General features: G+C 40.4%; 2 protein-coding genes across 6 annotated transcripts in view; one reads left to right on the forward strand and one right to left on the reverse strand.

Moving 5' to 3' along the window:
* The window catches only part of NCBP1 (nuclear cap binding protein subunit 1), a 39,257-nt gene extending 25,187 nt beyond the window's left edge, over positions 1–14,070 (reverse strand). Inside the window, exons 1-6 of the mRNA XM_046023318.1 lie at positions 13,622–14,070; positions 6,927–7,015; positions 6,256–6,356; positions 4,039–4,195; positions 1,717–1,824; positions 1,260–1,381 (exon numbers count right to left, since the gene is read on the reverse strand). Of these exons, the coding sequence (XP_045879274.1) occupies positions 1,260–1,381; positions 1,717–1,824; positions 4,039–4,195; positions 6,256–6,356; positions 6,927–7,015; positions 13,622–13,655 (611 nt within the window). The 5' untranslated portion in view covers positions 13,656–14,070. The remainder of the gene's footprint in view (positions 1–1,259; positions 1,382–1,716; positions 1,825–4,038; positions 4,196–6,255; positions 6,357–6,926; positions 7,016–13,621) is intronic.
* TSTD2 (thiosulfate sulfurtransferase like domain containing 2) overlaps positions 14,049–26,693 on the forward strand; it is a 32,392-nt gene continuing 19,747 nt past the window's right edge. For 3 of the 5 annotated variants that reach the window (XR_006820849.1, XM_046023322.1, XM_046023319.1), the window contains exons 1-4: positions 14,152–14,285; positions 16,504–16,716; positions 20,860–21,173; positions 23,077–23,197. Coding sequence is in view for 4 of the 5 variants with exons in the window: in XM_046023322.1 (XP_045879278.1) it covers positions 16,552–16,716; positions 20,860–21,173; positions 23,077–23,197 (600 nt within the window). In the remaining variant the exon portion in view is untranslated. Of the gene's footprint in view, positions 14,286–14,365; positions 14,514–16,503; positions 16,717–20,859; positions 21,174–23,076; positions 23,198–26,693 lie in introns of those variants that run through there. The other 2 variants (XM_046023320.1, XM_046023321.1) reach the window with 2 other exon arrangements.

The raw sequence follows: 26,693 nt of genomic DNA on the forward strand, positions 1-26,693 counted from the left end.
CTCTCTCTCTCTGTCAAATAAATAAATAAAATCTTAGTGAGGGCGCCTGAGTGGCTCAGTGGGTTAAGCCTCTGCCTTCAGCTCAGGTCATGATCTCAGGGTCCTGGGATCGAGTCCCGCATCGGGCTCTCTGCTCAGCAGGGAGCCTGCTTCCCCTCTCTCTCTGCCTGCCTCTCTGCCTCCTAGTGATCTCTGTCCGTCAAATAAATGAATAAAATCTTCAAAAAAAAAAAAAAACCAAAACAGTGAGGCAGTCCTATGTACTTTTATGCAATACGTTCAAGTTAAATTAAGTGGGGGAAAAAAAAGCAAGTGAAGAACAGTATGAATACTGGACTACCATTTGTATAAAAAAGGGGAAGGATATATACTCAAATGTTAAGATATTCATATTCTTTTATTTTTATTCTTTTGCAAACACCTACATTCTAAAAAGAACCAATAGGACTTTCAAAAACAGAAAAATGTTAGAGATTTACCATTTAAAAGTAATTTAAGAACAAAGAAGATTATTATCTTTAGATTTCTTGTAGCTTTGTTTGTAACTGACTAATTAACAATATCCAAACAAGTTACCTATTGATAGAATACAAAACTTAAACAAAATTATTCTGAAAGAACTTAAGGGGACACAAAACCATTACCATGCTGCTAGTTAACTGCTAAATTTATGAACAAGCCCTATTGTTAGTATTATACCTACTAAGACAAACCAAGTTTTTGCGCCACGTGGAAAAACGGTAGTAAGAGGACATGAGACTATTTTAACTGAAATGTGTCATATTACTCAGGAAGTGTGCCCTGGGTAGAAGTTAAGAGCCACTGTTTTAAGGACTTGGTTTGGGATTAACTTACGCGAAATAAATACACTGTATGTGCTACACCTCTCTCTCCAATACTGTGATTCAGTAGGTCTGCAGGTTGGGATCGGAGCTTATTTAAGTACCATGGGTGATTCTATGCACACTACGATTTGAGAACCACTGTGTGAGGACAAAAGATATTTTATGGCTTTGCTAATATGTACCAAAGCGGCTTAAAAGGAGCTATGTTACCAACTCCTTCGCACCAGCAAAGCAAACATTTGATTACTCTGAGGTCTCAGTAAATTACAACAGTAGGGGAATGAAGTTACTTAGAGGAAACCATAGGGAAACCCACAGCTTATCTTTGAGAAATGAAACTAACACAGCAATACTAACAGATACAATACAACACATTCATCATATCAGTAAGAACTATATGAGCTGTGTCCTTACTTAAGATAGCTTTCAGTGTTGGCGAAGATGCGGTCCATCTCTGCATCTTTCTTTTCGTACAACTCCTTTCCAACCCAGGGCAAAGACGACAGAAACGCATAAACATACCAATCTCTCCGCACCTGAAGAATTTTTACAAAGGCTAATTTAAAATATGTGCTAGTTAATTTTCATTCATATTGTGTTTACTTTTGAATGAAATCCTATGGAGGCTTAAGTAAGACACCTGGCTTAATCAGAGCATTTCTACCTTATATTAAATTTTATTAGAATCATTTGAATTAACATAGAGATATCAAGAGAACCCACCACTATGGCAGCTGACTTAGCTTGCAGATATTAAGAATCTAGAGTATGAAAATCTACTGTTATCTTTTGGTTTTGATTACTAAAAGGTCACCAAGTGAAAAATTCTTTGTACTATATGGGCAAGATTCAACATAAGGGGTTTTCTTACCTGAGGTACATCTTCTTCCTGAGTTACACTTACAAAATTTTCAAACATAGCAACCATGGATGGGGCAGCAATGACATGACAATTCACAAGATCAGATAAAAAACGGACCTATGAGGGAAAACAATTTCTATTAAATCTAAATGTGATATAATCACACAATAGGCAATCTTGTAATGACTGAGACCACAGGTCTGAAAAACTACCCCTCAAGGCCGAAGCTAGCTTGTGGCCTGTTTTTCTTTTGCATAGCCTGTGAACTAAGAGTGGTTTGGGATAGTTAAATGCTTGAAAAAAATCCAAGGGTATTTTACGATTTATACAAATCATATGAAATCAAGTTTCAGTGTCCACAAATAAACATGTATTGGAACATAACATGCTCACTCATTTATATACTGTCTATGGCTGCTGTTGTTCTACAACAGCAGAGTTGAGTAGTTAGGACCGGAACAGGATGACAGACAGGAATCTGCATTTACAGGTTCCTGTCCCACAGAGCTACCTCAACCTATCATCTTTTCTGTTCTCTGTGAAAAAATTTTCCCTGGACTACAGAACTGGAAATTTCTGAACAGGTATCTGTTGGATATCCTTTGTGTGCCACTGCTAAGCAGTATTAAGATCCCTGTCATGTGGGAGCTCACAGTCTAGTGGGACGAGCATAATCTCAACCCAAAGGGATGACTCCTATACTAGAGGGTAAATAAAAAGCGTTCTAGGAACAGTGCTAAGGGGAGTAGGGGAGAGCACTGTAAAGGAGGTAACACCTGGACTAGGTCATAAAGGATGCTTGAAGTATGCCTCAAGCAGAGAGCAAGAGGACTATTCTAGGCAGAAGGGTTCAAAAAGATGTGTTCAGGAATCTGCACGTAACCACTGACAGCTGGAGGGTATATGGGACACACACACACACACACACACACGTGTATATATATATATATATTATAAGGACAGAGAAACAGATTGGGGCAACCATAAAATGTCAATATGAAATCTGGACTTAATCTTACAGGCTGATTGGTGGCTAACTTTTTTGATAACATATTCAGTAAAAGAATTTGATCACATGCCTCCAACTCTATGTGATATAAATAAACATATACATCACACTTAAATAAATATATATAATATACATTGGCCCACTGTCAATCCATGTGTTACACATTAGTAGGGCTTATTAATTCCACTTTCTTTTAAGATAAATATTTATTTCTGCTAACCCAGTGAATCATCTTATGCACAGGCTTTTAAGACCCTCCACTTTAGAGAATGGGAAAGAACAGGGGTTTGTGATCTATACCAACATGAGCAGAGTGAGTTACAGGAAGACCAGTCTGGTGCCACAGTAGATGATACAGTGAAAGGCAGAGAATCTGGCTGCAAAAAAACAGTTAAGAGGCTATTTGAAGACATGAAGAGGAAGGGAGTGCCTGGTTGGCTTAGTTTAGGGCATGAGACTCTGGATCTTGGGAGTCGTGAGTTCAAGCCCCATGCTGGGCATAAGGCTTACTTAAACAAAAGAAATAAAAAAGCCCGAGAGGAAGGTATGAACTATGCCAGAGGCCCTGGAGACAAAAGGGACAGACCAGAGAGCAATTTAGGAGGCAGAAGTGACAGGATCTGGGGACTGCTTAAAGGATGACAGGGCAAAGGGAAGGCAAACATTAACACTCAGGTCCCTAGCTGGGTTATGCAGTAGACAGCAGACCCTGTGTGCAGTTTGGAGAAAAGACAGAATGATGCATTACTTTTAGGAATTTCCAGGCAAGATATCTTAGGGCTATCCAGCAGTATTTGGAACACAGGTCTGGAGCTCAAGAGAAGGGCTGAAACAGGACATTCAGTTACTGACTTATCAGGATGGGGGTTGCGTCACCCAAATGATGTTGTTAATAGTTAATAATGCAAAGAGAGAGTAAGAATGCTTCAGGGGAGAGTGTTTAAAGTGAAGTGAGGACAGAATCCCGGGAAACACAAAATGTAAGGAGTAAAGGAAGATGACCCAGTAAAAGGAGACAGAGGAATAGAAGGGAGTGGCAGTAGCAGGAGGTCCCGAAATAGTGGTGTTGCAGAAATCCAAGACATAAAAGGAGTGTAAAGCATCACATGCTATAGGAAGGTCAACTAGGATTTAGAGTGGAAAGAAGCCACTGGATTTGGTAATGAGCTCCATGGTACCTTAAGTGAGAACGGTTTCAGAAGAGTAGCTACTGTGGTGAGTGGGGAACTCTATTTCAGAAGAAAGGATAAATTCGTTGGTTGTAGCTCAATTCTCCTCTCCATCCCAACACTAAGTCATAATACACCAAAAAAGTAACTTACCAAATATACAGCTTCATTATAATTGTTTGCTTTTAATGATTCCTTAAGTTGTCGAATCATAGCTTCTACAAACTCTCCACCAAAGTTGTAATTCCGGGCATTCAGCAGTCCAACTAATGTTGTATAAATTGTCAACTTCTCAGGTAACAGGCGTGCACTGATTTGAGAACCCAGTACAAGAAAACCCCAAAACAACAGTATTATGTTAAGTTGCTCAATTCTATATTATATAAATCTTTTATCATTTTACCAACATTGGAACAGAGTTACTTTGAGCAGTATTTTAAAAAAAATTTTTTTAAGGGTTTTTATTTGGAAGATAGAGAGAGAGCACACAAAAGCAGGGGAGGAGGCAGAGAGAAGGGGAGAAGCAGACTCTCTACTGAGCAGGGAGCCCAATGCAGGGCTCAATCCCAGGACCCTGGGATCATGACCTGGTCTGAAGGCAGATCCTTAACCAACTGAGCCACCAAGGTGCCCCATACTTTGAGTTATATTTTTAAAACTACTTCAGAAAAGGCATAAATGTTGAGAAGAGTTGCAGACATGACCCCTGAAATTTTTCATTTTAATTATAGCTAATCCAAGAATTAGGTAAAACACTTTAATTATAAAGTTATCAAACTAAAATAAATATAATGCTAGACCAGTTTTTCTTCCAATGTGTTTAGTGAACTCTTAAGAGTAGTTCTACAGAAGATGTTTCCATGGTAAAACATCTGGGGAATGCTGGGTGAAACCAGTTTCTTTAATGCAGAATCATTAAGGGGGAGATAGAACATTCACCATTTCTAAACTTAGCTAACCAAATGTCACAGGATCAGAATTCCACTTTGAGAAACACTATTCTAGTTGCTAAGAAAAAAATTCAGAACTAAAACCACTTCCAACTAGGTTCCTATCAGTTAAATTGCTGAATGTCAGGTTGGTTCTTGGACATAGTAAGATTTCTTTACATCCCAGTTTGCTTACTCTAGGTGTGTTAATTTTCATTAAAGCTATTTGAAAAGCAGGGAAGAGGATTACAATAATTAACCTTTGGAAAATGGAAATGCTATTTCCTAATTTAGGTAGCCTTTAGAAATTCTCTCAAAAAGAAAAGTAAATAGGAGCTAATGATCAGTCAGACTCTTACAGATTTTGAGTTTTCCCAAAGTGCCTAGCAGAGCAGTAGGGACAATTTAGGTTTAAAAAAATACTTGCCCTGAGAGTAACCATCTTCTCCACCCCCAAAGCCATGGTTTCCATCACAGTTTTAGCATAAATCTCTTCTATTTTAATAAATGCTTTCAAAACAGAAGGCACCTTCGAGATCACTACGGCAAAATAATTTTTCTTAGTCATTTCTTAGTCTAAGGATAGGTCTTCTTGAATATGAACTGGATGTCTTTCAAAAACTAGAACCCAAATAATTTGTACTTTATGAGAAGTTAAAGAGAAATCTATTGATAGCTATGATTTATGCATACATTTTTAAATTTCAAAAACGAGCTGCAAGCATTAATATTAATCAAAGTATTTGAAATAACTTACAAGTCAACTTCATGTTTGAAATTTTAAAATACCTCATAATATAAAGTACAGCACAAAGACCCCTTTTATTTAAAAGTTGTGACCATTTCTTTGCAAAGCATAAAATTCAGAGTGATCAATGTCCGTCTGACAGATGAGAAAGTCTGGATTGTTAATTCCACCATGGGAGAGACTGTTTCATGATTTCATGAGACTTTTCCCACTTTAATTTACTCATGGATTAAATAATATTTGTTCTAGCTAACTTAACTCAAAGAAAGATTAAGCAAAGTAATAGCTTCAAAAGCTTCTTCAGTCTTCTGAGAAGGACTATTATTCAAGTGACCAGTTCCCACATTTGTTTGGTACTACTGACTAAAAATACACATTAAACTCTTATATTAAATGCACATGCTTAAAAGAAACATCTCTGAATGTGAAAACTGTCTACTTTCTCACTTAAAAATAGTCAACTCAAATGATTTGAAAGTTCCAAGAAACAAAACGTAAAGAAAATGCTCAATTTTAGTCTTACTTATCTCTAAGAAAAAAAGAGTTCACAAAGGTCATTTTGTTCATATAAATTTCCCATTAGAAGAAAAACTAATGAAATATGAATGTCAACACATCTTTTGCACATTCCCAAAGCATTTAAGAGTAGATAATACATTATCACCTGGATTCATAAATCTTTTGCATACATACACTGTACAAAGAAGCCTTAAGATCTTGCTCTTGTAGTTAGGAAGATCAGCTTCTAAAACACCTGCCAAGCCTTCTAGGTTGCTCTCCAGAGAGCAGGCACTCTGTAGAGGACAGCATATCAAATATCTGTTAAGTACTCAGCAATTAGTGAGTTAAAATTTTCTATGTGGTCATAAAAAAAGTTAAAGCCTTACATGCATAAGGCACTATGACAGGTTTAGTATAAACCAATTCAGGTAGTTACTGTTCTTTAGAAATCCATAAAAAGAGAATGAATGAAATTTTAAAAGCAAGCAGTCTAAGGTAGCAGAATAAGAATTAGAAATGGGGGGACATCATTGGCTCTCTTGTATCTCACACTTAATATATGACTCTGAGCTAATTACCTCAGGTATCCAGGACTTGTTTGGTTCATTATTTATATACTGAGAGAGTTATTCCTTAAGATCTCTTCTAAGATTCATATTTATGTAATGAAGATTACTAAAAACATTTAACTCTTAATTATCTGCATCCCAAGTGTTTAAAACAAATTTACATTGGGATACAGATTAATGGTAATACAAGTTTCACCTAAAACCTTGATCACCCAGTTTCAGCAGCAGAAATGAATCAAGTATGGTCAACTACAACCCTAACCCCGTCACAGTTTGGGCCTATTTGGCACATACCTTTTCTCCCACTTTGCATATTAACGATTCCAAATGATCTTCAGTTTCATTGGCGTCAGAGGTCTTTCTCCTTTTGTGAGGCTGTCCTCCTGTTTCAACAATGTAAAAAAATTAGTATTACATGATGAATCCACTATCGCAAATTTTACTTAACCTTTTAAATACTATTATCTCTTTCCTACCAGAAACCCTAGTTTTTACACACAGGAGAAGCTCTTAACTGACCCACCACCTCTCTGACTGGGCTAGCTAGATTCACCAAAGGTCTCCATACCCATGGACACTATTGTAACTCCAAAAGGCATTCGTTATGTTCAGTTTGCTGCGAATAGTGCCCCATGAGGCTATGCAAGGCAGCAGCCCTGTCCACTCCTGGGGATAGATAGGAATGCTGCTTACAACATCCTAACCACTGTAGTTATTCTCTGGAACACTCCTGTACTGCTACTCCCGTTCTTTAGACAGAATTGTTCACCCATCTTCAGTTGCTTGGTCCTAAAGCCTCCTATTGCTGGCAGTACTCATTATTCTAGTAATGAAAATTATTTTGTAAACTGATGAAATATGGGTACAAAAACCAAGCTAAATGCTTTGGAAAGACTAGACTAGGCAAAAAAAAAAAAAAGGCGGGGGGGGACAACTTCAGAAGATGGGAAAGGGAACATAAAACATTAGGATTCCTCACTAGTTTCACAGAGGTCTGAACTTTAAACTCTTCAATTAATAGCTTTGGTTCTGTAGACCATGCAGCATTAGGGTATAGCTTACCCCAAGCAATGGGAATCATAATCAACAGACATATACTCAAAGAAACATCCTGAGCACTTTATCAAATAATAGGTGGGGGAAAAGTATGTTTCATGATTTCCTACTTCAACCACCAGTCTATTATATTAAAAAACCCTATCATTCAAAGAATCTTAAACAAACAAACAAACCAACAAAACCTACCACACTGAAATCATTACCAATCATCCAACTGTCCTTTTGGTTGCTGAAGAATTCAAGGTGAACAAACTACAAATCAACTTAGGCACTGAACTGTCTACTATTGTTCAGATTCTTACTATTAATCATCTCTTATCATTTTGTTTAAAACCTTAATACACACGCCTTATATCCTTTTGTGGGATAACCTACTGCTTAAAATTTTTAAATTAATAGTGTTAAGTATAGAACATGATGCTGTTGATAAACACAATGTTGGCTAGTCTCCCAATATAATTCAACTTTTATTTCCACTGATTAGATTTTTAGGACAGCATGTGGACAAGGAAGCAATACTCTGTAACAGTGTTCGGGATCTGCATTAATAATGAAATCTGCACTTGGATCTAGAATTACCCAGGAGTAAGTTAAATATAACCACAATCTTCTCCAGACTTGTATAGACAAAGGAACTGAGCCATTTTTATAGAATTCATAATCACTTACTTGCCACTGTAACATCTGGCTTGAAATACATGGTGATTCTTACAAAACAGCACTCCACTATCCTAAACTTGGGTGTTAAGTCTCTTTAATAACTGAAATGATCTTCAAGTACCACTTGAACTTAGCTGAATAAAACCAATCTGTTACAATCTGGACAGGACCAGATGGAAGTGCTATACGAGGCCACAGAGTAAGGCACTGTGTGCTCTGACCCCCTGACCCCTTGTTATTATTATGATCTGGCTTAAATAATAAATGAATATAGTTTTGAGAGGATAATGCCATAAAAAGATATAACACACATGCAGTGTTACAGACCTGAGATGTATTCCTAGAGATCCCAGCCCATGTAAACATGTGTGACACAGTGGAATCAGTGACCTTCATTCTCAAGTATGCATCAAACCTACTACATTACAGGATCTATAAAGGTTCCATCACCCAAACAGCCAACTTTGACACGAAAGTCTTCTATTTCTAGGATTTATTCACTGAAAAACCCCTCATATTCAAAGCAATGTTTATATAAGCTGACAGCCAGGATGTTAAAATAGCCTTCTCCTGGAGCAATGGTTCTTAATTGGGTGAGTTTTGCCCCCGCTAGGAGCAGCGTGGCAATCTCTGGAGACGTTTTTAGCCGTCACAACTGGGGGAGTGCTACTGACATCCAGTGGGTAGAGGCCATGGATTCTGCTAAACATATTGCATTGCCTAGGACAACTCCCAACAACAAAGAATAATCTAGCCTGAAATGTCAATGATAGCTGAGCAACTCTGTCTATAAAGCAGAATATACTAACGGTGTTCTTCAGAACCAGATTCTGGTAAGGTTGGAAAAAGCAGATAGTGAAAAACTAGCTGAATGAGAGCAATTTTTTTGTTTTTTATTATTGTTTTTTAAACTTCAACTACCATTACTTTCTTTCTGGCCCATCTACTCCACTCACCCTTTATCTCACATCCCACCCTCCACATCCTCCCTAAATTACTCTCCAGCTGCCTTGTTCCCAAATCAATCTGGAATCATATTCGTGTTTAAAGCAACCCTCCCAGACCTCTTGTAACCTAGAAAAGGAGAAAAAAAATGCAGTAGGAGAGAAGGTAGGATTTCTGAAGAAAACAGAAAATACAAGTACATGGTCCTCCCTGAGCCACAACTCCTATTTTCTCTCTTTCCATTCTGACTATAAGAAAGCACACGTTTTGTTTGGAGAATGGGAGGAGGCAGAAAGTATTAAGTAGATATGCCCCACTCTCACCTGATATTTGAGAGGATATGAAGGAGGGGTGGTAAAATTACAGACATATCTGAACTCATGACAGTACAGGATATTGAACTCAGAAGAGAACGGGCACACAGAATAAAGCATCTTCATTAAGAATAAAATTTTGGAAATTAGCCGAATGTTTTCATATGCCCTCAAGAAAACCTATCTATGGTAGCTCCCAAAACAAGAACAGATTTTATATTAAATGTAACAATGCAGAAGTTTTACAATATAGATTCAAGTTACATATTGCCACTTCATTTTGACACCCTTGGCTAGTATAGGAGAGAAACAGAGACAGGTCTTTATTAAAACCCATTTGTGGGCACCTGGGTAGCTCAGAGGGTTGAGCATCTGACTCTCAGTTTCTGCTCAGGTCATGATCTGAGGATCATGAGGAAGAACCCCTGCATCAGGCTCCATACTGGACATGGAGTCTGCTTAAGATTCTGTCTCTTCCTCTGCCCTTCCCCCTGCTTGTATGTGCACTCTCTCTCTCTTAAATAAATAAATCTTAAAAAAATTTTTTTGAAAGGATCTCCATATACCAGTTTTTTCTCTGTAAGACAACTCCTAACTTTATATGGATATACTGAACTACATCTTAAACCCTTAATTATTATAAAACCCACAAACTGGAAAACAAAGACCAACCCTATAAAAAAGAAAGTAAAGTAGCAAAACCAACCAGGTAAAAGGCAAAAGTAAAGTACCTTGATTTTGAAGATTTAAGGCAGAGGTGACTATCATGCCTGAAACAAACGTAACTCTTCCCTGGAGTAACAAATCCTTTCACCTCTAATCATTTTTTTGTACAGTTAAGTTAAAAAAGTAGTCATAGTCTAAAAGATAAGGACCCAATTCTAAGTAGTTTAAAAAGGGGTTAATATGGGTTTTTGACAAAGGTTATGGATGATATACTTTCTCAGAAGAACAAAATAAGCAATGTACTGAACAACTATTATATGTATATCCTATAATAACTGAAAAGCTTCAGAGAAATTCTTAAAGGTATTCTAAAAAATGCGTTAGATTTGGCATTGAACCAGTATCCACACACTAATTTCGAATTTAGGGTTTGTTTCCCTTTCCTTCTCTACAAATTGAACTATACTCCAGCAGAACTAGACTGGTAGTCTCCTAACTTATTTCCCTGGATCCTGGACACTCTAGTCTCAATAAAGAGATACAATTTTAAAACTCTATGAGCTTTAACTCTATTAAGCCCTCTATGAGCTGATCCTCTGCTAATCTCTCTTAGTTCCTACAACTTCCCCAACCCCACCTCTCCTCCTGGCCTCCTTGAATGCTCCAGCCTTAAATCCTCTGCACTAATGGTTCTCTTTTCTTAAACCACTGCTTTTCCCCATAAAGCCACCTGGTTTGCTCCCTTATTTTCTGCAAGTCTTTGATCAGATGCCATTCATAGTGAGGCCTTTCCTGATCAACCCTAATAAAACAGCAAATCCACCTCACCAACAATCTCTACTCTCTTTACCCATTTTTATTTTTCTCCATAGCACTTACCACCATGTGATGCACTATATTTTATTTGACTGTGTTCTGTCTGTACAAGGGAGGCTTAACCATTACACTGTTCACTACTGTAGGGCTAGTAGTTAGGACAGTGCCTGGCACTGTTAAATGCTTGTTGAATAAATGATTGTATCTTGTCAAGCATGTGGAAAGTCATGGCAGCCAGTGACAGATAAGAGCTGACAATAATCCAGAAGTGCTTAAATGTATCAAATTAATTACGACTACTAGAATTCAGGCTATTTTAAAATAGCCTTCTATAACATTTAAACGTCTACTATTTCAGATATTCAAAAATCAGTAGATACTTAGCTAAAATATTTAGCTCACTGTTTAGGGTAAACCCCAACTGATCATTACCCAAATTGTGGCAATTTATAAAAGTTCCAGATTTGGTAGAGTATCCCAGAGAACTATAAACTGACCCTCTACTACTAAATTATTGACCAGAGTAAACTTTAATTAATTCATTTTACTTCTTTTTGTCTTAATTATTCCAAGGTTCCAAATGGACCATGATTTACTGTCCAGCTAGTATTAAAAGAAACTAACTTCCAAGAAAGTTATGCCACCATCACAGTAGCAAAAGCAAAAGTTGTTTTCTACATATTCACATTCAATTCTCCAGGCTGCCCTCTGGAAACATTTTCTCTCCCTTTAAGGGTGCCCCAGAAGGGAGAAGAGTGAAGAAAAGAAAGTATGAGAAAAGCAAGAAAATGGGAAGAACTTTAAAAGACTCGAGTTCCCTAAACCCCAAGCAATCACTCCAAGCACATTAATTTTGATGAATCCAACTCAAAGCATATGAAAACTGTGTTTTCTGCGTCCTGTATGTCCATTATACAAAAACCTCATGTGTTTAGAAGAAAAAAAAAATCTAGGCACGCAGCATAGTAACACTTGGGTAGTGAAGAGAACCCTGGACTTGCTTTTACAGTGTCTGGGCACTGCTAGCTATGTCTCCATGTTTACTGAACTAAAACTCTGGATCCTTAGATATCAGATAAGGATGAACTAGAATATTCTCTCCAGCCATTCCCTAGCAGAGATCTGATGTTTCATTGTTAAAACCAAAGATATGTGATTCTGTTCCTATTCCCAAATGTCCCAAAACTCAAGGATAAGAAAATGTTAGTGAAGAAAATTAATTAAATAAAACATTTCTTCCATATTTTTTCTTACATCATTGATATCTGCCAATGTTTGTCAGTTCTTAAGCATTAACAGATGATAAGTAAATATCATCATGAGATATTTGTTACATGTATTAACTCAACCCTCATAAAACTGAGAAGAGGTATGTATCATTACATTATAGACTTCTACCTTACATTTCTACATTACAGACTAAGCCTTACAGAGGTGAGAGAATCTGGGAAAGATCATGAAGTAATGGTAGAGTCTAGCTTTGAACTTAAACCCTCTGATTCCAAAGTCTGGCCTCTTAACCACTACACCACATCCCTTTTAAAGAACAATAAGCTAGAATAACAGAATTACTCAGTTTCTTCCTTTTTTGGTGGACGTATGTTTTTGACGCATTTCTGTAATGTAAGCATCTTTTCCTGTTTTTTTTTTTTTTTAAGATTTTATTTATTTATTTGACAGAGAGAGAGATCACAAGTAGGCAGAGAAAGAGGGGGAAGCAGGCTCCCTGCTGAGCAGAGTGCCCGATGTGGGGCTTGATCCCAGGACCCTGAGATCATGACCTGAGCCGAAGGCAGAGGCTTTAACCCACTGAGCCACCCAGGCGCCCCATCCTTCTCTGTTTTTAGCAAAATTATCCTTGGTTTTTATGGTGGCAACATCACGATCCCCTGGAGCGCAAACCATCCAAATGGAGTAGAGAACCCCTGATCTCAATCCCTAAGTGGTCTCCAGTTAGTTTTCCAGCACTTTTCCCTTCATGAGGGAAATACACTTGCAGCTAGTTCGAAATCTACCGTAACAATGTGCATCTGTTTATTGGTAAACAGATGTGGGTGAGTGTGGGTAGCAGACTTCTCTCCTTGCAGCATGAAAGAAGGCAAACCAACGGATGACGGGTACAGCAGAGCTCTCAGACTGCGGCTCATCAGATCTCCCACTCACCGCTTTGTTTCTTCCCTTCTGGGAGCCCCTTTTCAGGTGCAGTCTGAGGGTCAAAACGAGACACCGGGACTAGTGGGTACCTGTCACTGTGCCCAAGAGGTGGCCGCACAGACCCAGGTGTGCTTCCCTGCTCGGCGGTACTAAAGACCAGAGGTCCACGAGGCCAACCACTAAAGGAGCTGGGGAGGGGGACAGCGGGAGGCTTTTTAGAAGTCGCTCGGCCACATTCCCGCCCTGCCTGCCTGGTCCCCCAAATGCTGCGGGGTTGTGTGTGTGTGTGGGGGGCTTCCCATCCCTTTCCTCGAGTCCCCGAGACCTCGGCCCCCGCGTGGGCGCGGCCTCGGCGGTCGGGCCGAGGGCACTCACCGTCGTTCTCGTCGCTGTGCCGCCGCCGGGACATGCCGCACGCCGGGGCGCTGCCGAGCTGAGCAAGGCCGGGAGGGGAGCGCGGCAGGAACTGTCGGGCCGCCGGCCGGTGAGAGGACAGAGACGAGGCGCGCGCAGTGGCAGGCGCGCAGGCGCACTCGCTCCCGACGGGTGCGGCAGCGCAAGGAGAGGCGGCCGGCTGGGCTCGGCTGGCTCGGGTGCCCGAGAGCCGGCGTCTGGAAGCTCACCAGGCCCAGAGCGTCCGGTCCACACGCAACCACCCCCACGGGCTTCCTCCGCCTTTCGGCTGCTTCCTTCTCCCGCCTTTCGCTCTAAGTCCTTCCGGGGACACGCGGAAAGCACCACCTCTTCAGCCAGCAGGAGGCCGTCGGCCGCGAGCCAAACCTGACGGCTCCTGGTCCACCGCGCACACTGGAGTCCCCGCCTCAACTTCAGACCCTCCCCCGGGCTCGCGGTATTTCCCGGCGGCCCTTTCGCCAACAACCCCCGAAGACTTCCGGGGCGAGGTGACGTCTCCAGGGTTCCTTCCTTCGTGAACTCCAGGTAGGGGACCGGTGGAGGGTCTTGGGACGGGGAGCAGTGACTATTGCTAGTTGGAGACGGCTCAATGAGGAGAGATCTAAGAAAGGACCGGGACTGGCGGGTGCGTGCTCCTCTTATTCCCACTTCCGGGCCTTTGCCTCGTTGGGAAAGCCGGGCGGAACGATTGGCCCGGCCCGCCCGGCGCGCGGGGTGGGGCTGGGCGGGGGCGGCGCCGCGCTTGCGGCTCCAGGCACTGAAGACCCGCCAGAGAGAGATCGTCCTGCTACGGGGTTACTCTGGTGGTCGTCCTACCCGTCACCCTTCTCAGTTGTTATTTGGGAAGGAACAGGCGATTGCTTTAGTAATGTTTTCAATATTGGGTTCCTGTTTACATGGATGTGAACGTCCCCTGCCCTGGCGTCTCTGATGAGCACCACACCTGCTTATCTGACTGCCTTATCCCTGGTCACTGAAATTCCACACGTCGAACTGGATCTCTTGTTTCACTCTCCTGTCCTAACCTATTCCTGTCAGTCATACCCATTTCAGTGAATGGCACCATCCATCTGATTGCTTCATCTAAAAGTGTAGGTGGGAGTCATTCTTGGGTCCTCCTTTTCCTTTACTTCTTACATAACGGTCTATCTGTAAATTTTGCCAGCCCTACTTTCAAGACAAATCCAGAATCAGACCACGTTACGCCATTGCTTACAACACTCCGGTTACTTTGCATTGCAAACCCCACACCCTGACCTACAAGGTTGTGCTCTCTCATCACTGCCCTGCATCCATTCTTTCTTCCTGTTTCTCTAAAAGGCAAGCTACTGGGCGCCTGGGTGGCTCAGTTGGTTAAGCAACTGCCTTCGGCTCAGGTCATGATCCTGGAGTCCCAGGATTGAGTCCCGCATCAGGCTCCCTGCTCAGTGGGAAGTCTTTCTCCCTCTGATCTCTTCCCTCTCATGCTCTCTCTCTCTCAAATAAGTAAATAGAAATCTTTAAAAAAAAAATAAATAAAAGGCAAGCTACTTCCCACTTGAGGAATTTATACTATTTCCTCTGCCTCTGCTCTTAATTCTGCATGGATGGCTCCTTGTCCTTTACGTATCAGCTCAAACATCAAGCCCTTAGTGAAGCCTGTCTTGGCTATCCAGTTTCTGCTTTATTTCATTCTACAAACGTTGTAGTTATTGACATTTAGCATCTTCTGTATGCCAGGCAGTGCTAAGGGTGAAGAGGTGAACAAAAGAAGACCCTTGCTTTCTTGGTGCTAGTGATCCATTCAGGAATGAACAGACATAGTGCAATCAGAAGAGTGATCAAAGGGACAGTAGTAGAAGAGACTAGAGAGGTGGTGGTGGGAGGGGCTTTGGAAGGACTTTAGACTTTATCAGAGTATGTTGAGAACTCTGGACTACTTTCAGTAAACTCTCTGAGGAAGAGGGCAGTTAGGCTATTGCAGTAATTCAGTCAAGAAATGATGGTGGTTTGGGATGCCTGGGTGGCTCAGTGGGTTGAGCATCTGCCTTTAGCTCAGGTCCTGGTCTTGGGCTCCTGCTCAGGGTGGGGCGGTGGGGGTCTGCTTCTCCCTCTCTCTTTCTGACCCTCCTCCCCACTTGTGCTCTCTCTCTGCTCAAATAAATTTTAAAAAAAAGTGATGGTGGTTTGAATGGGGTTGGTAATTTGTCCATTTTGACAAGATTTGGCCACACTAGAGATTTTTATGTTTTATATTTCTGTTTATTAAAATGGGGCTTTCTTAGTTATGTCATCTAAGGAATGGAATTTGCAGAGCTCTAAAATTAAAGGGCAAAGAAGAACAAAGTGTTTATAACTGAAGGTACTAGCATGTAGCTTGGTTGATTTTGGTTGTACCTGGTGCTTTTCTGGTATCATTTACCTTAAATGTTTGTAGGGCTAACCCCTAATTGAGGTTCCTGCTCAAATGCTACTGCCTCAGAAAGACTTACCTACTCTCTGTTTTTAAGAGCCCCTCCATCAGTCCTGACTCCCTACCTTTCTTTTTGTCTTTGTGGGCCCTTTTTCCTATCTGACTTTTTAAATTTAACCAATATATTCGTTTGTTTATTTTCTTTCTCTCCCCACTGGAATATAAACCCCAAGAAAGCAGAGAATTTTTCTGTTTTCTTTCACTGCTCTATTCCCATTGTCTAGAACAGTGCTTGGCATAAAGCAGGTGCTAAACAATTATTTGTTGAATGAATGAGTGAATGGACTTGGGCTGCTGGGCCCATGCTCATTTGCCTGACTGGTTGATTCATTTCAAGTTTACTTCAGGTAGAATCAAAGACTGACATTGTTGTTTCTCCCTTGCTTCCTAGGAGAAAGTGAACTGAAAGGAACCTGCCCTACGACTGCAACCAAACCAGATGCCTTCTTTCACTTCATTAGACCAAGGAGATGACCTGGAGGCCTGTGTTTTAAGATTTTCCGACCTAGATTTAAAAGACACAAGGCTTATCAATCCCAGTAGCAGTCTCAAAGCAGAGTTAGATGTCAGTACAAAGAAGAAATACCCATATGCCAAGAAAAAGGTAAAATGGCTGTATGGCTCTTGTTTCAGGATCGTGTATGGTGGTTAACTCAGATACATCTATTAGTAGCTCATCAGTCATCAAGGTTTTCCTCCAGGGAGCAGGAGGCTGCTGCCGTGTTCAAAGTAAGTTCTAGTCAGGGTCATGATCCAGTGATCTTAAGTCAGTGCCAGGCAAAGAAGAATCATGGGCAAGGTGTAGCTCTATAACAGTTATGGTTGAGTACTTGAGGATAGATCCTAGACAGATGGGCTGGATTTTTTTTTCCCACCTACGGTTAGAATCACAGGAACCTAGGAGACCTTGTCATTAGGAGAACAGATAGGCAGTAGGATAGTTGCCATGTAAGGCTCCTGATCTGATCTAGCTGGCTGGGTTCTCTTGGTTAGGAGAAAGATGGAACAGCCCAGAATAGTTGTGCAAGCTTACTGAGGACAGTTGGGATTGGATTATAATGGGAGGTCCATTGATACGCTGCTCTTCTATGTCATTTATTCTTTTTTCAGAGATCATTATCTCAAACCTCCTTCTCTTGAAGCCCGAGGAAGGAACATGACTTGGCCGAGGACATGCAATTGAGACTCAAGTTTTCTAACCTCCAGTCTGCTGTCCTTCTGCAGTTAGTTTTTGTTGGCTTCACGTCAGTGAAGAATAGATGTCTTCATTACTTATAACTTCTAATCTATTGCCCCTCTGCTCTTTCTCACACAGATGTCCTTGAAAATGAAACCCAAAGGGTACAGAAAGGTTTTTTCAGATATCATCCTGCAATAATTTCAGACTTAGAGAAAAGTTGCCAGAATTGTATTAAGGATCCTCATATCCCCTTGCACACAAGCTCCATTCATGTTTCATCAGGTGTCCCAAATGGCTTTTATAGATCTACTGTAGGGTCACATGTTACATTGAGTTGCCATGTCTTATATCCTCCTCAGTCTGGAGCACTCTCTCATTTTTTCTACCCTGAAATTATGACCACGATATATTTGAAGATTGCATGAGTTATTTTATAGACTATCCCTTTGATTTTCACTCATGTTTCCTTACCGTTAGATTGAAATTAGTGCTTTTTTAAAATAAGACTGTCCCACAAGAGATGCTCTGTTCATCTGGCTACAATCTATCAGGTGGTTCACAGTGGCAGTTTGTCCCAAACTGGTGATGTTAACTTTGGTTACTTGGTTAAGGGAGTGCCTGTCAGACTTTTCTGCTATAAAAGTATTTTTCCCCCTTTTAATTGCTCAGTATTCTGGGGGGAAATGGTTTGAGACTGTGTAATTATCTTATTCCTCATCCAACTTTCATCTGTCAGTTTTAGATTCTTTGATGTTTGTTTGTTCAGTTGATTGTTACTATGAAGGTGGCCGAAGGGTGATTTGCTTCATTCCTTCTAGATTTGTTCTTCTAGATTCCTTCTAGATAGTGTTTGGCATTCCCCTGTAAGGAAGAGCTTTCTTTTCTCCTGATTTATTTGTATCCGTGTGGACTCAGGTTACATTTTATTTGTTGAGTTATAGGCCATTATGTTACTATTGATTTTGGTGCTCAGATCATCTCAGATTTGGCTGAGAGCCCATTCAAGCTAGTATCGGTCCTTTCAACTTGCTCCCATCATTCTTTGAGCATTTCCTCACTTTCTGACTGGACAAAGTATTCCAGGCTCATCTTGAATTTTTCTTGACCCATCCCTGGAATCAAACATTTCTTCAAGGAGCTCCGGTTCCTTCTAGCAGAGGACTGTCAAAAACCAAAACCTGGAGGCTCGGCAAGCTCTTTGCTACTAAATGTTGCCTCTACCAGGACCTCTGATGTATGGAGCTAGGAAACTATATAGATAAATACACAAATGTCTACATGTACCATACTTAAACTTCTATACATACATACATACATACATACTTCTATATTTACTACTATCTCAATATTAACCAGTTCTATTCCAGCCTCATAAGAGTTTTTCCTAACTCTCCCTTTCCCATATTTATAACTTCCCTATTTGATGTGATTTGGTGAGGAACTGAGTTCCTATTAGTTCAGTGTATTTCCTTATTTGCTTTTTCTCCTGTATGTAAAGTGTACCCACCCTGCCAAGCTGCCTCCCTACCAGAGCCTGCCTTCCCCTTGTGGGCCTCTGAGCTGCCATCCTGGCTCTGGCTTGTCTCTTCTTGAACAGACTCCACATGGGCCCTAAACACTGCTGGGCCCTCAATGCCTTGTTCACGAGGCCTTAAAAGACCAGATAAGATTTGAAAATCCCAAGTTTACTATAAAGAAGCACTTACATTGACGTACATATTATCTCCTTTTTTTTTTTTTGTTTATTTTGAAGGGTTTACTCTCATAAACCCTAAAAAAAATGCTCTCCAGTGTAATTTCCTGCTGCTTCAGTCTTAGACAGTCCAGATACAGTTGTGAGCAGCTAAGATGGTCCCACAGTGGTGCTTCATGTCTGTGACCAATGTTTAGAGTGCCTATTTTTGGTAGTCTCCATATGCATTAAAAAAGTTAAGAAACACACATATACACACACATGTATATATAAATATTATATATCCCCATTAGACCAGAAGGGAACAGTTGTTGAGAGACTGACGATCATAGATCCCATTCAGCCTCTATTTGTACATCAGAAATACCACAAAGTTGAAAAACATGACAAACCGGGAAACAAATTTGTGATAACCCTGATCAAAAAAAAGGTCACTTAAGACCACTTACAAATCAGGAAGAAAATAAATGCCACAACAGAAAAGTAGGCAACAGATAGGAACAAGCAAGTTAGACAAGAACAAGAAATTGATATGAAAAAATATTCAGCCTTACTAATCAAAGACATGCACATAAAAACAATATATCTCTTTTGCCTCATATTCAGGTCAGCACTAAAAATATTGACAATAAAGAATTGAATGCTGATAAAACTTGGTGCTGTGGATAAAATGTCTCCTTGTTGGTGAGCATTTAAATTGGTTGGTTTTTCTGGACGTCACTATCACAATTTGAAGCTTCATGTTTCTTTACCCCAAAAGCTTTATTCTAAATGTTTATTTAAAGTAGATGGTTAAAGAGGTATAGGAAGATAGATGCATAGAATGCACATTCAACATTGCTTATAATTGCAAATATTGGAAACAAAAAAATGGCCGTTCATTAGGAATTGGTTAAGAGAATTATGGTACATCCATAGTTTTCTTTTTGTTTTTCTTTTTTTTTTTAAAGATTTTATTTATTTATTTGACAGAGATCACAAGTAGGCAGAGAGAGAGGGGGAAGCAAGCTCCCTGCTGAGCAGAGAGCCCAGTGTGGGCCTGGATCCCAGAACCCTGGGATCATGACCTGAGCCAAAGGCAGAGACTTTAACCCACTGAGCCACCCAGGTGCCCCCATCCATAGTTTTCTGTTTAATATTTTTAAACAGTGAGTATAAATCATTTTTATAAAAACAATAAAATTATTTTCCAAAAATACAGGTCAAACATCTTGGTATATTTCTTTCCAGTCTTTTTCAGTGTACTTTTTAATGTAGTTGAGATTATGTTGTATAAGCAAATTTGATCCATTGTTTTTCATTTAACATTATGTCATAAATATTTTCCTACATAATTTAAAACTAGCTGCTCAATATTCCATAATAAGTATACTCCATAATTTCCTTGACCATTTCCTTTTTAGAAATGACTGATAGTGTTGTTTGTAAGGTTTTACTGATATTCATCTGAAACTCAAGCCCTTTCCTTAAGAACAGCCCCCAATGGGGCACCTGGGTGGCTCAGCGGTTAAGCATCTGCCTTTGGCTCGGGTCGTGATCTCAGAGTCCTGGGATCGAGTCCTGCATGTGGCTCCCTGCTTAGCGGGAAGCCTGCTTCTCCCTCTCCAACTCCCACTGCTTGTGTTCCTGCTCTCACTGTCTCTCTCTGTCAAATAAATAAATAAAATCTTAAAAAAAAAAAAAAAGAACAGTCCCTAACAAATTTTAGATTGACGTATAGTTTAAAGAAAACTGTTAATCTCAGGAGGTTCTTCTATAGAAAAATAGGACATAGAATTAAAAACCCCTGTGGAAATATAATATAAGGGATTCATTGAGATTCCTGCCAGCTTTAACCTAAGGTTAACAGTGGCATATTTGAAATGTAATTGCAGGCATTTGCCCTTTTTGTCAAAACCAAAGAAGTTCCAGCATGTCCTCTTGAATGTAAAGAAAAATGGTGGCGATGCTGTCAGCAGCTCTTCAGAGACCGGATCAGCATCCACAGACACGTGGCAACACAACATGCTGATGAGATTCACCACCAGACTGCTTCTGTGTTACAGCAGCTGGCTGTGACATTGAACACCTCAAAGAGCCTTAAGTCTGAGGACAATAGGATCCCTCTACAAGAGGACTTTTCCTGTAATCATGATGTGTCTGTTTGGCTTCCTGATATAAGCTGCTTTAGCCCTGATGAGCTGATAAGGTAAGAATTTCATTCTGTACTTTGACTTAATTTTAAAAGTTTTTCCAGCCACAGGGAGACACCACTACCTATCCACGAAAATGGCAAGATCTTTGAGGCACAGAATTTCTCTTTGGGCCTAAGCTAGGCCAGTAGCCACATACTTTATATCCTGGAACCATAGCATATACCCATGCAGCTGGCCGTGTTCGCTAGGTTCTGTGGAAGGCTACATCTCATCTCCTCTAAGGACAGGTGATAAACAGAACAGTGTATTATTTTCAAAGAGATATTGGAAGGCTCAGAAATGTGAATGATCTCTTTACCCTCATAATATTGGAGCTTAAAAAACGGTTTTTGTTGCCAAATGTTTTCTGAGTTGAGTATGTTTTAGAAAGGATTTTGACTTTTAACACTGGGGCACAGGATTAGAAGTTTAGATCCTGCCTTTGAAAAACTCACCAAATTATATGACAGAATTCTAGAGGACAGATTTCTGATTTTAAGCAATTCCTGAATTATTGGGTGAATAGAAAATGTCCAAATTTCATATACTTTTGTCATTAGTATTCAGTTCCTCCTGCCTTTGAAAACTCACTAAATTATATATATTGTTATATATTCTCCTTGTTTATCAAGAAAAGGAGCAAGTTAGAGAATTGAACTTGGAATCAGAATTGAGCTAGTCACTAAAATTCTTGGTACCTTTATTTCCTCACCTCTAAAATAATGATGATGCCTGCCCCGCTTACCACACAGTGCTACTATATAAATTATATAAAATGAGGATGGTAAGAGCACTGCTGAACTATAAAGTGCTGTGCAGACATGGCCTTTTTGTTTCTAGATGGCCCTGCGCCTCAAGGAATTTACTTTCTAGTGGGAGAAACAAAGAAAGGATACTGCGAAACAACTCTCGGATGATATGAGGCAGGTTACCTAAGTATCAGTTAAATACTCTGGTTTCTCTTCAGATCATATAAATCTTTCGCCTTTTACTAAGTATCAGTTAAACTGCGTGGTGCAGATCCTAATTTGTTACAGCAGTGCAGAGAAAGGAAAATAGGTTCTGAAAAAGACAAGGTTTCAGAGGGGGCCAGCCCTGCCATATGATGAGGATATTGATGACTGTCAGATTCCAGAGTTGGGTGGGGCCTTAATTATCATCTACCATAGCAGTCTCTAAAATAAGTTCTTTGCAACCCCAGTGCTGAAGGATGCTAACAGGTGTTGAAAAGACGTGCTAAAGACAAGTAAGGTTAGGAAGGACTAGCTTAAATGTCCTTTACTGCAGGGCTTTTCAGAGCCTTCAGTAGGTAAGGGGCTTTCACTGAGATTCTCAGAGAGGGAGAGACTGTCAGCAAGGTTTCTCCAATGTGTAATTTCATGGAATAGCTTCAGAGTACACTTTGGGAAATGAAGTTTATTTCACTTCTCTGGTTTTACAGTTGAGGAAATCAGTCTCAGAGATGATAAGAGACCCTCCCAGGTCCCACGACTAGTTAGTATAAGACAGCACAGTGCAGCAGAAAGAGTATGGATTCTAGTTTCAGAAGAGTATTGTCCAAGCCTTGACAGTCACTCTACTTGTCTCACCTGGGAGGAATTGGCCTTGGTTTACTCAGCTGTAAAGTGGGGATAATAGTAATCCTTCTCACGGTTAAGAGGATTACGTGTAATAATGGAAGTGAAACCTTCTTGTATGCTGATGAAATGAGGAAATCAGGGTAAACTCACTTTTACAAAGTTGGGTGCAGATAATGTCTTCTGCAGAGCAGATGCTGACAGGATCTATTTCTTATTTCAGAACAGGTAGGTTCCATCTCGGCCTTCCCTCTGACACTGCCTGGGGATACTTTGTGAATTGTGGCTTCTTTATGCCAGGGATTCAAGTGCTTTCCCCCCTGTGGTTTTCTTCTTCTAGCAGCCAGGGCAGTGATGGAGGAGAGGTGTTGCTTTATTACTGCTACCGTGACCTGGAGGACCCCCACTGGGTGTGTGCCTGGCAGCAGGCTCTGTGTCAGCTCCTGTCCCTCACCGGCAAGGTAACACCTCCCACATCCCATCCTTCACGGGGCTCTTCTTGTCTCCAGTTTGGATTACAGAGGCTGTGCTGGAGACAAAAAGGGTTTACTGTTAGGTTCTCAGAAGTCTGCAAAATGCTGCGAGGCTTTTAAGTAGACTGCCAAACAGTTGTTAGCATGGCCTTTTATGACAGTATTTCATGGACTGAGTCAGCAGATTTTTTCTTACAGAGCAAAATAGTGAGCATTTGCACAAAGACTACTCACTCCTGCTTCTATTAAACCCTAAAATTGTGTGTGGAATTGTGAAGAAATTATAACATGTTGGGCTAATTCTGCACTGTTTCTTATCAGTTGTCTAGCCATTGTATATTGTTTAAAAACTAAAGTATAAAACGTTATGATCTTGCCTGCTAGATAAGCTGTTCTTGGTAGAAAATTCCTATAGTCTGTACTCAAGAAGTGCCTAAAATCGATTTATTAATTTTTTTAAGATTTCATTTATTTATTGAGAGAGTGTAAGTGAAGGGAGGGGCAGAGGGAGAGGGAGACAAATCTCAAGTGCACTCTGCACTGAGCACGGAGCCTGACGTGGGCTCAGTCTCATAACCCTGAGGTCATGACCTGAGCTGAAACCAAGAGTCAAATGCTTAACAGACTGAGCTGCCTGGGCACCCGTGATTTTGTTGATTTTTAAGTCCATCTAATAAATTATATCTGTTTCCTAAAGACATGCCAAGGCCTTTTACCAGTTTGTGGTATTGACATTTGCTATTCCTTCTCTCTAGAGTGCTTTCCTCCTAGATCTTTGCTTGGCTCATTTCCCCACTTCAGATCTCTGCCTGTGTATATGTTATCTCCTCAGAACTCTGATCCAAAGTAGTCCTCTCTCTAAATCTTATCACCTCCTTCTGCTCAGAGAGTATCAAAGAATTTGTTACCATCTGAAAGTACAATATTTGTTTAATTTGTTACAATCTGTCTCCCTAATAAAAGCTTGGTAAGGACAGGAACTTTGTCTTAATTAATTGATGTATTCTTAGTGCTAGAACAGGGCTTGGCACATAGCAGACAATAAATATTTGGGGAGTGTTGAATAAAGGACTGAATATATTTCATTCCTAACAAAACCACAAGTGTTTGTGTATAAAGATGGAAGGTAGTAGATAGTAAAATGTTAATCATGATTATGTCTGCATGATAAGATTGTGGATGGTTTTTGTTATTTTCCTAAAAGAATCTTTTTTGTTTTTTTAAAGAGAGGTGGGGCACTTGGATGTTTCAGTTGTGTCCGACTCTTGATTTTGGCTCAGGTCATAATCTCAGGGTTGTGAGACTGATTGAGCCCAGCAGTGGGCTCTGTGCCGAGTGTGGAACCTGCTTAAGATTCTCTTTCTCCTTCTCCCTTTGCCCCTCCCCACTTTGTGCTCTCTTTCTCTAAAAAAGGTTCGCTCTCTTTTTCTAAAAAAAAAAAGGGTGGGGTCAGGGAAGGGGGAGAGGGAGAGAGAGGGGCTCCATCTCACAACCCTGAGATCATGACCTGAGCGGAAGTCAAGAGTTGAATACTTAACTGACTGGGCCATCCATGTGCCGCTTTTCTAAAACATTCTTGATGACCACACACACATACACACACACACATAGACATAGATTTATAAATACATATATACATATCTGCATATAAATATGTATATGTAAAAACACAGAGATAAAGAACATACTTATATAAACTTGAAATGAACTCGGTTTGTTCTGAGATCCCTTTGGGGTATGACACTGTACTATCTTAAGCCTATTCTTTTCCATAGGTGTTTTGACTCCCAGAGACAGTCCTTTGATCAGTGATGTTTTCCATACCCAGGTTTCCTAAGAGATGATGCCAAAAGCTTCCTTTACCTAATTCAGTGCATTATCACATCCTGCCCTTTCTGCCTCTACAGTATCCCTTGCCTCCATCCACTCTCAGTCCCTTCCACCACCTGAGAGCACTCTCTCGTCCACGTCCACGTCAGCAGCTTTCAAACCGTCTTGTTCTCCTGTCCTTGCCTGCCATTTAATCCGTTCTCCACTCTGCAGCCAGACTCCTCTTAAAAAGTAAATTGAACACTGCTGCTCAGAATCTCTCAGTGGCTCTCATTGCATTTAGAACAAAAACCCAAATCCTTGGGGCACCTGGGTGGCTCAGGTCATGATCCCAGGGTCCTGGGATCAAGCCCCTCATTGGGCTCTCTGCTCAGCATGGAGCCTGCTTCCTCCTCTCTCTCTACCTGCTTCTCTGCCTGCTTGTGATCTCTGTATATCAAATAAATAAAATCTTTAAAAAAACAAAACAAAAAAACAAAACCCAAATCCTTAACATACCTGTAGGTTCCTGCATGATTTGGCTCCTTCCTACCTTTTCTATCTAATGTCGTTCTTCACTCACCATACTCCAGCGACATGGTCTTTCAGTTTTTTGGAGCCCACAAAGGTTTTTGGTTTTGTTTTATGTATCTTTGTATCTTTTTCCAGGCAAACTGTCTTCAAGGAATTCTCCCACACCCACTCAGTTTCTCCTGTAAAATATCTACTCAATCTTCAGTTCTCAGTTTCAATGATACTTCCTCAAAGAGACCTTTCTTGACCTTCAGCCTTAAGTTCACTTTTCCCAGTACATTCTCCCAAAGCATCTTGTGGTTATTTTTCATAGTTCTTTTCATTTTGTAACTTTTATCTTAATACCTGTGACCTCCCCTAGTTTGTAAGCTCTAAGAGGGCAAGAGCTCTTTTATTTTTTTATTTTTTATTTTTTTGTTAACAGCTAGATCACGAACTTCTAACACAATTCCCGGCGGATAATTAAAAAAAAAAAGTAGTAAATATTTGTGGCATGAATACCTTTGTAAAACAGCCTGACATGGGGCTCCAACTCATAGCCCTGAGATCAAGACCTGAGACAAAATCAAGACTCTGACACTTAACTGACTGAACCACCCACGTGCCCCTGGAATGACTTACATTTATTGTCATCTCTATTTAGAGAACACCCTGAAAGATGGGTGTTTTCACAGTGAACCCGAATGTACAAAATATGAAATCAGTCTCTTTCCTTGTTTGGGGGACAAATTATTTTCCTTCTTAGCCCAGCCTGAGGTGAACCTGCAATGAGGGTGTCCACCCACAAGGTGGCAGCACCTGCCTAAATCTTAGTCTAAAGCCTTAGACTTCAGTGATACATGCCAAGTTTACTGAGGTAATTTTCTGCTGGTGGGAGATTTGGCAGAATATTGGCATTTAGGTGGAGAGAGACGAGAACTTGAAAATTCTAGAAAGAAGTTACTGATTCCTATGGCTATACGTTTCTTTTTGCCTCAAGAAATCTGAGGGGACATATTGGAGGCTTCAGTAGGGAAAATTACATGATTTGGAAGGATCAGTAACTGGCTTTGAATCTCAGATCTCCTACCTACCAGCTCTGTGCTCTTGGGCAAGTTACTTGATTTCTCTGAGCTTTTGTTTCCTTTTCTGTCAAATGGAG

The sequence above is a fragment of the Meles meles genome, chromosome 11, assembly GCF_922984935.1.
Source record: "Meles meles chromosome 11, mMelMel3.1 paternal haplotype, whole genome shotgun sequence".
NCBI lineage: Eukaryota > Metazoa > Chordata > Mammalia > Carnivora > Mustelidae > Meles > Meles meles.